At 54.7% G+C, this 13,109-nt stretch overlaps 1 protein-coding gene across 1 annotated transcript; it reads right to left on the bottom strand.

Annotated features, from left to right (window-relative positions):
* Window positions 1–9,407: 9,407 nt before the first annotated feature.
* On the bottom strand, window positions 9,408–10,304 carry LOC106482340 (hemoglobin subunit alpha-A). The gene is made up of 3 exons (XM_013939901.2): window positions 10,156–10,304; window positions 9,747–9,951; window positions 9,408–9,633 (listed from the first exon to the last, which is right to left on the bottom strand). The coding sequence occupies exons 1-3, from the start codon at window positions 10,248–10,250 to the stop codon at window positions 9,505–9,507; spliced, it is 429 nt and encodes a 142-aa protein (XP_013795355.1). The 5' UTR covers window positions 10,251–10,304; the 3' UTR covers window positions 9,408–9,504.
* Between the last annotated feature and the right edge of the window lie 2,805 nt (window positions 10,305–13,109).

Here is a 13,109-nt window from a genome sequence, read left to right as displayed (position 1 = left end):
AAATCAGTAGAGAGAGGGTAAGAGGAGGCTCAGCTCTTCAGTCTGAAAGGTGTTTTTATACCTGCCTTTAGAAAGTCATTTTATTGCCAACAAGGGATTGTTCAAATCATGTTACATGTCTCATTGCCTTCTCAACTCTTATACATCTACTATGTTCATAGGACTCACAGAAAATGGGGCTTTTATATGAACAGTCAACTCATTCTCTGTTTTTCTGATTGTCTTCAGAAGGGTAAAGGTCTTTTCCAAAGGGATCTTCCCTCTTACACATCTTTTCTTTGGGATACCTTCTGATGTATACATGTTTTCCAGGAGAATAATGCAGTCTGGGCACAGTCTTGGAGTCCTTTCTCAGAAAAAAATCCTACTTGCCTCCTGGTCAGTTTGTTTGTTCAAGGGCTTCAGACCTGTTTCAATCACAAACTCACTGAAAATGGACTTCAGGAGCCCAAAATCTTTGTTTCTTTCTCTCACAAGCCTGATATACTTGTGATGAGTATATTAAATATGGGAAGGAAATCCCCTGGGGAAGAGGTGGTGAGAGCACAATCATTTTCTAAGGGTTCTGACGTCACCAAAAGCCCAGTCAGAGCAGTTTAGGCAATCAATAGCTGTCCTAATGTGATTTATGAGAAGACTCCAGCCCAGAAGCTGGAGAACATACAGCATAGAATTGGAAGGAACTGTTCTAATTCCCAGCCTACATTTGTTCACTGCCTGTTTATTTCCATTTGTTCCTGTGCAGTACTATCCTTGGGTGTTCAAAGTTCTCCTCCTGGGATGTGTACTGCATAAAGACAAATCAACTTCCTCCCCACCTTTGTTCTTGTGGGTGAGGATATCATCCCATTTCTACTATGCTGATCCTTGAGGCCACACAGCTATCCTGCAATATACTGGTCTCCTCTATTGTGGCAGTGCCCCCATCTTTTTTTGGCATGTGGTCATTAATAAAAATTCCAAGACCAATTCCAGGGTCAAATTCCATCAGTAAATTCCCCCAAGCCCACTTCATTGCTAATTTGTATTTTCTTCAGTTTAAATCATGTGTTCCCACCACCACCCGATGCTGCCATAACATACGCTCATGACTGAGCTTTGAGATCTTGACCCAGATATAATTTCTGGGGCAAGAACCCCAGATGTCCTTATTGCAATTCTTTATTGGTACTGAGAAGGACACACCCACCACATATTCATATCAAAGAGAGGTATCAACTTCATATGGCATGATCTGTCTTTGCTAACCCTCCAATACACGTTGTCTAATTTACCACCATCTCTTTGATCATTCCTTTCCCAAAAATCTTATTCTAAAGCCCTGCATATTACTGATATAAGGCTAAAGGATCTGTGGCAACTTGCTCCACTTCCTCCCTCCTCCCTTTTAAATACAGATACTGTATTTGGTATTTTTTAATTCTACAATATCAGTTTACCTCCAACTTGGTGGATTTATCTATTCTGACTTCACTCACACATTTCATGAACATGAAGTTTTCTTTATTGGTTAGTCCTTCTCACCATTTTTCATAAGCTTGTTATTATTTCCAATATCCTTTTGATATTATTATTCCTTTGGAACAACATCAAGTTAATTTTGTAACTTCTGCTCTAAGGAATGGTGAGCATCTTCCACACCAGGCTTGAGTTCTTCCAATTAATTTTAATGTTGCTCAAAAATTGCTCTTCGGAAGTAAGAACAAACAAAATCTCTTATTCCCACTCTACATTAATTTAGCATTCAACTCAATTTCAAAGGCATCAGCTCATCATTACTCAGTCCTTATGAATAGCTTTCTTGCAACAGTGTCGCTACCTATAATTATTCTCCTCGAGGACTAACAATGGGATTCAAAGTCAAGGTTTGAGAGACCCAAGGACAATTGAAACTCGCCTGATGTAATGCAGAATCAGATCACCAACATGTTACAATATCTGTTTTCTCACAGCTTGGGTTCCTTAGATCTGCTCCTATTCCCTTAGGAAAGCATTCCACCACTACCTGGGGTGGTGGATGCTATAGGACATGTTGCCTCTGGACTGATAGCTGCTACAAACACATGAGATCATTAAAATGTTGTCATTGGCTTAGCGGCTCTGTGGGTTGCTCTCTTTTCTCTCCCCTTTTGCTAGATGGCCTTGAAGTCTCAGAAGAAAGGATGAGCTTGAACCAGGAAGGGTGAAATATTCTCTTCTGCAGAGAGTCTCCCTTTGCTCCAGAACAGACCCTTCTTGCTGGAGGTGAAGTTTCCACCACTTCCATAGGCATGGCCACTTCCACATCCTGTGGATGGCAGATGCGTATAGCAACCCATGAATCACTGTGGGACCTGCAAACAGACAGCAAATCCAGCTGCAGTGATATCTGCCTCCTCCTGTGGTGGCAACACAAATTGCAGTGTTTAAAAGGGTCCCCTGGTGAACTTCTGTCTACACTGAAATCAAAGGGAGTATGGCTATACTGGGACCAGGGTTTCTGTCTAGCAGTGTTGCAACATTTAATTACACAATTGACCCTGGATATACTGCAGGTGCCTGTGACAGCAGGCCAGCCGGTGTAATGGTTCAGGCTAGTCACCTCTGCTTATTGTCATTTGGTCTTTGAGTCCTCAAACTCATCTCCTCCTCAGGAAGTCAAACGCAAGTGGAGCAGAGAGCACCCTGCTCTTGAAGGTGTATTTCTGACAAGATTGCAAACAGGCCTGGAGGGAAATTTGGACTGTATATTGAAAGCATCCACATTTGAATCTACAGTCTGGAAAAATAAGTAAGGATGACATGTCCAAGTTGGATCTGCAGAACTGACCCCAGAGCTGACAGTGCTGACCCATGAATTTCGATAAATTTACTTCTGCTACTAATAAAGACACTCAGCTACTCAAACACGTGTTGAAAGAGGTACAAAAACTTCCTGGCTGAGCAGCTGCAATGCACATTGTGCTACATTCCTTTCCATAAATCCACAGCTGGGTTCCTCTAGGGTGTGTGGAAAGGTCTCTGGTGAGCATAGAGCTGGCATAGTCTGCTCCCATACCTCTGTTTATCTGGTCCTGGTACAAGGAGTGAAAAGGGGGTGCTGGATGGAAAGCCCTATGTCTTAGTCATCTCCAGCTAGATCCTAGTTGAGTGGTGCCTAACCTGCAGCTCACTGCCTACTTGACGTACCCATGGCGGGGGTTCTGGAGGGGAAGAGTACAACAGAGCACTGTGTCCTGGAAGGACGGATCAAAAATCTGCTGTTAAAGTTGCATGCTATAACTTTGGACAGAAATGTTAGATGTCACTCCATCATTGCAGGAGACTGGTGAAAGGCTTTCTGTTGTAGTTCATGGAACAACATGATCCAGAAGTGCTTTCAATGGCTCAGGTCCTTTCCCACCATCAGCTCCCCATTTGGCAGTCATTGCAGGGTCTCCTTTCCTGCCTTGCCCCAGGAGCCCCATATAGAGCAGGCCAGGCACCAGCTGGTTCGTAGGGGTGGCTATAGTCCCCCAAGGCAGCCCAGCAAAGGGAATGGTACAAACCGGAGAATCTGCAGCAAAATAAATACAGCTTTCTAATCCTCAGTCCCAAGTCTGCTCTATGCAGCTCTCAATGTTATTCATGAACGGAAAAATACGTGACTGATCAGCTTCAGTGTAGATAAATGTAAGGTGACACAGCTAGGGAAATATGATCTAAACCAGGAGATGTTGAACTTGAACTGGCTGTTGCAGCTCAGGAAAGAGATCCTGAAGTCCTCATTGATGATTCACCAAAACTGTAGGTTTGAAGTGCAGGAGTAGTCCAAAAAGCCAGCAAAGCATGGTGACATCATCAGTAAGGGCTCTGAAAACAAGGCAGAGGGTATCATTTGGCTGTTATGTAAAAGCTTGATGCACCCACATCTGTGCGGTGCTGACCTTTGAATCTAAGTGGGCTTAGAGACTGAGTCCTGAGAAGGCAACTGAGATGATCCAGGGGACGGGGTAGCTGCTTTATGAGGAGGGCCTGGGAAGGCTGGGATTTTTCAGCCTGGAGAGGAGGGAGCTGAAAGGACAAAGTTTACAAAATCATGAAAGTGGCAGGTAAGGTGAATGTGGAACTGGTCACAGATCCTGCAATACTCATGTTACAGTGCATCAATGAGACTAGTTTAAAATGGATAAAAGGGACTTTCTACAGGATGGGGGGAGGATGAACTTCTGGAACCTGCTGCCACAGGAGGCTGTGGAAATAAACAGGATCAGCAGGTTTGCAAAGGGATTAGCAAATTCATGGACAACAGGTCCATAAACAGGTGCTGGAGGCAATAGGCAGGAACATACTCTCTGAAATTGCTATTACTGCTGCTGTGGTTGCTGGGGAAGCACAAGGGGAATGCACAACTGAAAATGTCTAGGCTCGTGCGCTCTCCTAAATAGCACATCTTATTGCTGAAGACAGCACGGGGTGAGATGGACCAATGATCTGACCCAGTATTTGTGTTCTCAATCTTATCATCCCTAACCACGTTCAGACCTTCTCAGGTGGCTGATGGGTAGTAGGAAGATGGGATAACTAGCAGGAAAAAAATGTTTGCTTTTCCAGTCAACTCCCATCTCTGTATTGAAAATCTAATCAATTCCCAGGAGACAGCATCAAGCAGACATGACAGAAAAACACTGTCATCTCAAAGAAAGGGGTTGCTAGTGTTACAATCTCAGTGGAAATCTGGCTAGATCTAGTTACTAAAAAAAGACATTGTCGCCACACAAAGGAAGTGGGAAAGCAGTGCAGAGCAGTTGTGGAAAGTTTTCCCCGCTTAGCTGATGAATGGCTCTGATATAGCAGTGATGGCCCTGGAAAGGAATCTGTCACCAACATCACGTCACCACAGATCTGCTCCTTCTCATCTCAGATATAAGATCCAAGACCCAGATTCTGTCCTGAACATCTCCGAGGAAAGGGGATTCATCACACTTCATGGCTTGCCAGTCACGGCAGCTTGCAGAAGGAGACCTGGATTCCTAATGGGTCAACTTTGAGGGGGACCAGCAAAGAGTGTTTCTAAGCTGTTGCTTGTTATGTTAAACTTTTTGTGATGGCAAAGGAGAGCAGACAATGTTTTAAGTTTCTCCAATGCTTGTTGTTACTTTAGGAAAAAAAATGTTGAATCAGCTTTGCTCTGGCTGGAGAGACCTGTACAGCTGTGCAGTTGCTGGTGTCTGATGTGACTGCTCAGCTGGGAGCAGTCCCAGCTTTTACAAAAGGAAGGACAGAGAACAACAGAATAAAAGCATTGGACTTCAAGGAAACAAAGTCCAGCAAGCTCAGTAGCCTGATATGTGAGATCCTATAAGAAACGTCTCACAAAACTGGTAAAAATTGAGAGCTGGTAAAAATTATATAAAAGAAAGCTGTAAGGGCCCAAATATAACCTATACCAATGCAGAGGAAGAGCAGGAAGGAACTATCCTGGTTAAATCTGTGCGCTCAGACACAAAAAGGGAGCCAGCTGGTCCTGGTACAAGGAGTGTACCTTGGGAGAGTCCATGTGAGCTACACTTGTGGGAGAGCACAGGTCCTCTGGCCTGAGGGCAGAACACCGGGGACCACCCCAGCAGCCTCACACCTCCAGACCCTGCTTTCAGCCAAAAGCCTCTGCCAACAGGGTGGGGTGTCCCGAAAGCGAGCAGGGATGCACAAGGGGCAAGAGAGTCCACACCTACTTCACCTGCAGTGGGCTCTGAACTGTCCACACTATCAGTATATGGGGGTGAGGGTGAGAACTGGAGACAGAACAGTCTTCCCATCCTCTAACTGGTATGCTGGACAAAGTGATATTTATTAAGGAAAAAAAATGACTTGCGTGTTTATGGGGGCTAAAGGTCCCTTGTGGCAGCCACGGCGTAAAAGAGCTCCCAGCCCTGCGAAAACAGAGGGTTTTACATGAGACCAGCTCCCCGTTCTAGCTCATGCTGCTAGGGTGTGTGTTTTGCACAGCTGGAAGCGGAGGAATGTAATAGCGCCTGTGTAAGAGCAAACGCTGGGGGCACAGGAGGGAGACTTCTTCCGCTGATGTTGCTGTGCTGGAAATGCTAGCCGACAAGTGGACTTTCTGGTCCCATGTTTGACACATCCAGAAAAAGGAAGAGAAAGTAACTTGATAGAGATGCTGATGCCCACAGACCACCTGAGTGCTCTTTGGCTTCTTTGCTTGGGAAAAGGTGAATGTGTACATCTTTTGCTTGTGTGCATGAAGTCTTCTGGTAGATTTTACAGGTTGCTCTGGAGCAGAGGCCATACCCCAGGTGAGCATGTGCTCTGCCCAGTCCAACCCTACGTACAAGCAAAACACTAAATTACTGCATACCCCTCTGACACACTAGAGGAGAAGGAGAACCGAAAATCCCACTCAAATCAAAGTCAAAAGGATCATTTTCAAGAACACCCTTTGATTTCCTCTTGCGGGTGGAGGCAACCTTCATTTGCACAGTTTGTTGCTGTCTGTACTTGTGTGCATGTGAAGCAGTCTGCCCCAAGCTGGATTTTTTTGGTTACTTTCTAATTTTCCAACACTACCTTTTCCTGATGTAAGTTCTTTGCAGAACATCTTGGTGTGAAATGGTACTTCAGGACGATTCCTATGGACGGCAACCCTCTGGACAACCCCTTGGTGCGTTTCCACGGCAGGAGGGTCATGGTTAGTGCTGCTAGTGCTGTGCAGGGTTCAGTCTGACCCCACCGTCCCTACCTGCCAGCCGTCAGCCCAGGCCCGTGGCAGACAACCCTCCCGCCAGCTCCCAGGGGTCTGTCCCAGCGTGTCTGGCCCCTCTGGCAGACCGTGTCCCGGGACATGCAAAACCGTGGTCACGGAGGGTTGCCCGTGCTCCCACGGGGAGTGGGTGCTGCAAGCCAGGAGGGATGCGGTGCCCGACTGCCTGGGCTCCCGGCGCTGGAAACGGGCTCCTGGGGAAGGCTCCACGCACCCGTCCCCGCTGGTGCCGGCGGGGGACCTCGGGGCCTGCTGGGCACCCGCTCCTGCGGATTCACGCCCCTGCCAGAGGCTCCGGCTCGGCCCTGCAGCCGGGGCCACGGCTCGGCCCCTCTGCCCCGTCTGGCGGGCCCCGATAAAAACACGGCGCTGGAGGCCTCCATCTTGTGGCAGCAGGGACAAATGTCCGCGCTGGAGCGCGTCCCCGCTGCTTGGAGCTCAGCCCTTCCTCGCCACGGCCCGGTTTGTCGCAGGCGGCGAAGCGTCTGAGCCCTGCGCTTTGCGGTGGCAGCTAGCGAAGCGCTCGGGCCCTGGGGCCCAGCCAGGGCGCTGCCGCCGGGTCACGCCGCCTCCTCCGAAACGCAGCCGTTTCCTGCCCGCGGACGAAACAAGGCAAGAGAGCGATGGGAAGCGAAAGCCTGGCGGAGCTTTTCAGCTGCCAGGCCCCTGCCCCTCCGCGTACGCACCGTCCCCCTGCGCTGCTGCTCACCCGTCGCCTCCCATGCACACGCAGGCCCTTCGGCGTGTGCATGTCCATGCGCGCACACACACACACACACACACGCACACTTTTTCCCTTCGTACGTGCTGCCCATCGCTTGCACACGCGCTGCTGCTCGCATGCGTGCGTGCACACGCACGGTTGCGCGCTTGCGCTGTGCGTGCACGCAAACTGCCCGTCGGGGCCGACGCACATCCCTTTCTTGGCACACATGCTCCCCCGCACGCTGGCTCTCGCACACGCAGCGGCTTTGCCGTGCCCAGGGCTGCAAGGGTCCTGCGCAGCTGCGTCTGGAGCAGCTCAGGTCTGCGCTGGATTCGATGCTGGCTCATACTGGTACTTTACGCACCGGTCCACACTGCCCCGCACACCTGCGTGCCCTGTTTCCCCGTCATACGCCTGCTCCCCCCATGCTCCCCAGGCACCAGAGGCTCTTTGCCGAGCGGAGTTATGCCTACAGCTATCACTGAGTAATGTCGGCCGGAAGGGACCGCTGGAGTCCAACCTGCTGCTCCGAGCAGGCCCAGCTTCGAAGGCAGCTGGGGTGGGTCAGCGATGCTCCTCCTCACCATGCCCACGTGCAGTAGGCTCTGCCTTGCCCCTGGCGCGGGGTCACAGCCTGCGGCTAGCGCTTTGCAGGGGGAGCCCCGCGGACTGGAGGCCTCTCTCTCTCTGGAGTCGGTTCTGGCCTCTCCCGCCGCTGGTGTTTTCACGGACGGGGGGACTGGAGGCCACGGGACTGGGGCAAACATCCAGCCTCACATGGGAGCCGGCCCTTGTGGCACGTGCGTGCCGGGGAGCGAAGGGGCCTGGGGCAACCTCAGCCCAGCTCTGGGCTGTGGTTTCACTGCATCAGCCGCGCCGGGGCTTTCTCGAACCTTCCCCTCGGTGCCAAGCGCCTCCCAGCCCCGGCGGAGACAGAGCTCGGTTACTCAGCACCTGGCGGCTTTTAGCCCCCCGAGACTATCTGTTGCTGAGGTCTCTCACCACACCCAGCGGCTGGAGGGGAGCCCACGCGGCTCCTTTATCGGCTGCCTGCAGCCCCCCGCCAGCCGCCGGCCCTGCTGCCGGCTGCGATAAAGGCTGGGGGCTGCGCGGAGCACGCCTGCTTTTTGGCCCCCAGCGTCACGTCGCCTCCTGCTCTCTCCTTCCTGCCCGGACCCTACCTTCCCAGCTGAGATTCACGGTCCAAAGAGCAGGATGTGGGGCTGGGCCAGGTGCACCCGAGGGCTCCCCTTGGGGCAAGCCGTGCCTGCTGGTGTCCCCTGGCCTGCTAGCCCCCTCTGCGTGCGCCCCAGACGCCCTGCCAGGGCAGTACTCTAGCAGCATAGTGTCAGATGGAAACAGAAGAAACCCTGCGTGTGCTACGCAGCCCTGCGCCTGCACTGCGAGGTCTTCAGGACTCAGTATTTGCAGGAGTCCTTGCTGTGCCACCGTGCAGATGGTCACAGATGTCGGGAGTCACCTGTGCCCCGTGGTCTCCCACGAGCACCTGCAGGAGAAGACCCACCTTTCAGCATGCAGTTTAGCCTGAGTGGGGGCAAGGGGTGCACGGGACTCTCCACCCCCATGGAACAAGAAGAGATCCCAAGGTTGAGATGGGTGCTCTGATGAAAAGACCTAGGCAGGCTGGGGCTGTAGGGAGTTCCCAAGGGTCAGACTCTGGCCCCTCTCCATGAGGCTTTCCCATGTGCCAGTGTCTGGAAATGCCCTTCCGCTTGTGCCTGGAGCCCCACAGCTTGCAAAGAGGTATGCGCCTGCTACACACCACCACCACCCAAACGCTGAAGCAGGAAACCTGGAGCCTGGGAGCCTCTTTGCTCTGTGTCCCCACCTGGCACAGGGGGAGCAGTGGTTTGGGTGCAGGCAGGCACAGAGCCCCGGAGCAGAACCCTCCCAGTCCCCAATCCCTCCCTGCAGGTAGCGATCAGAGCAGGACACCAGGGCTGGAGCACAAATGCAACAGATTTTATTTCAGATCATTTGGCTGCTCGCTGTCGGAGGGCTGGTGGTGAGTTGTGTCCAGCTCCAGTCGCAGTGCTGTCTAACGGTATTTGGCAGTCAGCACAGCGCCCACGGCGCACAGGAACTTGTCCAGGGAAGCATGGGCCTCTGGGGTCAGGACAGAGGGGTGATGGATGGCCACCACCACCAGGAAGCAGTGGCCCAGCAGCTGAAAGGCAAAGGGAGATTGTGAGCAAGCAAGTCAGGTGAAGGGGTAGCCAGATGGTACAGAGATGGGACTGGAGGGGAGCCAGGCTGGGTTGCCCCTTCCTGGACACTCACTTTGAAGTTCACAGGGTCCACGCGGAGCTTTTGGGCATGGAGGTCGCTGAGCTTGGAGAGGGCCCCAGAGATGTCATCAATGTGGTTGACAGCCTCGATCAGGGCGTTCACCACCTTCTTGCCGTGCGCCTTGATCTGAGCGGAGCCATGGTGCAGGTCAAAGTGGGGGAAGTAGGTCTTGGTCTGGGGGTAGGCGGTGAACATCCTGCAGGGCAGAGAGGGTCAGGGCTGATGGGACAGGACCAGCGGGGCTGATGTGGAGGGGGACAGAAAAGGCAGGGACAGACAGGGGTGAGGATAGGCACGGCTAGGACATGGGGAGGTGTAGATAGGGAGAGGATGGGGGCAGACAGGACAGAAAAGGGGACAGGCAGGACAGGGACAGCCAGAGATGGGGACGGACACTTACCTGTCCAGGGTCTCGGCTCCATACTCATCAGCATGGCTGCCGATCTTGGAGAAGATGCTCTTCACGTTGGTCTTGTCAGCTGCGGACAGCACCATGGTTGCAGCTCTGCGTTGGCAGCCCCCAGCACGGGTGTCCCCGACGGCCGCCGCCGCCCTTATATGCGGTGCCGGGGCCCTGCCCGCCCCCCGGCCCGCCCCGGCCCGGCCCGGCCCACCCCGGCGGCGCTGGACCCCGGCCAGGCGGCCCCGCCACCCGCACCACCGGCACCGGCACCGCCACCGGCGTCTGTGCCCACCGGCACCGGCGCACGGGTGGGATTAGGGTTCGGGTCTGCAGCGCTGGCGCGGCAGCGGCGTCCTGCCGGGGGAGAGCTGGGGAGGCAGAGTAGCTGCGAGCCCCCCGCGTCCCCAACTGGCACAGCGCCATGTGCGAGTGGGCACACACTGTCCCCGCACACACGCACACTGCGCCTGTACGCGCCGCCAGCCAGCACGGCCCCTGTGCACACACTGTCCCCGCACACACGCACACTGCGCCTGTACGCACCGCCATCCAGCACGGCCCCTGTGCACACACTGTCCCCGCACACGCACACTGCGCCTGTACGCGCCGCCAGCTGGCACGGCCCCTGTGCACACACTGTCCCCGCACACGCACACTGCGCCTGTACGCACCGCCATCCAGCACGGCCCCTGTGCACACACTGTCCCCGCACACGCACACTGCGCCTGTACGCGCCGCCATCCAGCACGGCCCCTGTGCACACACTGTCCCCGCACACGCACACTGCGCCTGTACGCGCCGCCAGCCGGCACGGCCCCTGTGCACACACTGTCCCCGCACACACGCACACTGCGCCTGTACGTGCCGCCAGCCGGCACGGCCCCTGTGCACACACTGTCCCCGCACACACGCACACTGCGCCTGTACGTGCCGCCAGCCAGCACGGCCCCTGTGCACACACTGTCCCCGCACACATGCACACTGCGCCTGTACGCACCGCCATCCAGCACGGCCCCTGTGCACACACTGTCCCCGCACACACGCACACTGCGCCTGTACGCGCCGCCATCCAGCACGGCCCCTGTGCACACACTGTCCCCACACACACGCACACTGCGCCTGTACGCGCCGCCAGCCGGCACGGCCCCTGTGCACACACTGTCCCCGCACACACGCACACTGCGCCTGTACGCGCTGCCAGCCGGCACGGCCCCTGTGCACACACTGTCCCCGCACACACGCACACTGCGCCTGTACGCACCGCCATCCAGCACGGCCCCTGTGCACACACTGTCCCCGCACACACGCACACTGCGCCTGTACGCGCCGCCATCCAGCACGGCCCCTGTGCACACACTGTCCCCACACACACGCACACTGCGCCTGTACGCGCCGCCATCCAGCACGGCCCCCGTGCACACACTGTCCCCGCACACACGCACACTGCGCCTGTACGCGCCGCCAGCCGGCACGGCCCCTGTGCACACACTGTCCCTGCACACACGCACACTGCGCCTGTATGAGCTGCCAGCCAGCACGGCCCCTGTGCACACACTGTCCCCGCACACACGCACACTGCGCCTGTACGCGCTGCCAGCCGGCACGGCCCCAGCCCTCGTCCCTGCACTCACTACCACATCCACCCTGTCCCTGATTCCTGGGAATGGGGGACATTCGGCAGAGCCACGGGGTCAGCGCTGGGCACCGACACACGCGCTGGCCTGTGGCAGGAGCTTGTAGCTGGGGAAGGGAGGCGCGCAGGGCTGTGATGGGGTTTGGGGAGCCGTGTGCCCCCAATGAGGAGGGTCAGGAAGATGAGGAGGTGAGGAAGGTGAGGAGGCGAGGAAGGCGAGCAGGACTGCAGTGTTTCCAGTAGTTTCTAGAGCTGGCACACACGGGTGGGGGGACAGTTCATGCCGTGTTTCCTCCATGGGGCTGACGGTTCTTATCGTTCGTGTTCGGGGGAGATTAGCGCGGCCTGGCGCCGTTTCAGAGCACGGGAAGAGGGGGGAGCTGGTCTTCCAAGAAGCTGAGCCAGTGAAACAGCGGCTGGGGCAGCGTGTTTGCTGTGCATGAAAACATCAGGGGGGCAAACTGCAAAAGTGGCAGAGCCCTTCAAACCGGAGGCATAAGAATAAATGGATGTAAATGTATGCGAATACACTGGGATTTAGATGATGCTTCTGAGCATGGAGGAAAAGCACGGTGGGTTCATGAATGTACTTGCAAGGGCAGAGGCCAGCATGGCCCAGGAGTTCCCCAGGCCTGTGCTTCTGTGCGCACAAGGTCCCAGGACACCCGGCACCTGTTGTCTGCACTCAGGACCCCATAGGCACCGTTCCGACCCACCTTCTCTCAACACTCACAAACTCTCATTTCCTCCCTCTGTTGTCACAACCTAGAGCAAACTGAAGGCTGGTTTAGGATCTTACAACCCATCACCTCCCTGTGATCTAAAGGCAATGAGTTTTTTGATTCAGGCTCCAGAAAAATGAAACCAGTGGCCCCGTGGCAGACTCCGCCTGGCCCTGCTGCCACCCTCCCCAGAAGCCCTGGGAAGGGCAGACACCCAGGCAGGTGTGGGGGCCACTTCCCCGGCAATCACAAGGGATTTGTGGCTCGGGGGCTGGAGCCAGAGACAGTGTTTGTGCTTGGTGGTCTGTGGTGCATTTTTTTTGCTGCATGAATTTGTCCGATTGTTTTTGGAGCTCATGCCGGCACTCAGCTCCCACAGCATCTGAATCAAGTCCTAACCACTCAATGCAAGAGCTGGAGCCAAGAGGGGTTAAGCCTACCCCCACATAAACAGCACCAAGAAAATCCAGGCATCGCCAAGAACAAAACTCAGCTTTGCACATCCTTCCCCCCTCCCATTCCCCAAAGGGACGCAGGCACAACAAGGTGACAGACTAGGATCCATCCCGCTGTCACGGAGGTGCTGCCACCAGCCT

The sequence above is a fragment of the Apteryx mantelli genome, chromosome 16 (assembly GCF_036417845.1).
Source record: "Apteryx mantelli isolate bAptMan1 chromosome 16, bAptMan1.hap1, whole genome shotgun sequence".
NCBI lineage: Eukaryota > Metazoa > Chordata > Aves > Apterygiformes > Apterygidae > Apteryx > Apteryx mantelli.
The sequence above is the reverse complement of the archived record's forward strand: the minus strand, read 5'-3'. Positions and strand labels throughout refer to the sequence as shown.

Coding starts and splice junctions, on each gene's coding strand:
- LOC106482340 (XM_013939901.2), bottom strand. CDS start 10,250: ATGGTGCTGTCCGCAGCTGACAAGACCAACGTGAAGAGCATCTTCTCC. Junction 9,952..10,155: donor GGAGCCGAGACCCTGGACAG/GTAAGTGTCCGT, acceptor TCTGCCCTGCAG/GATGTTCACCGCCTACCCCC. Junction 9,634..9,746: donor TGGACCCTGTGAACTTCAAA/GTGAGTGTCCAG, acceptor TTTGCCTTTCAG/CTGCTGGGCCACTGCTTCCT.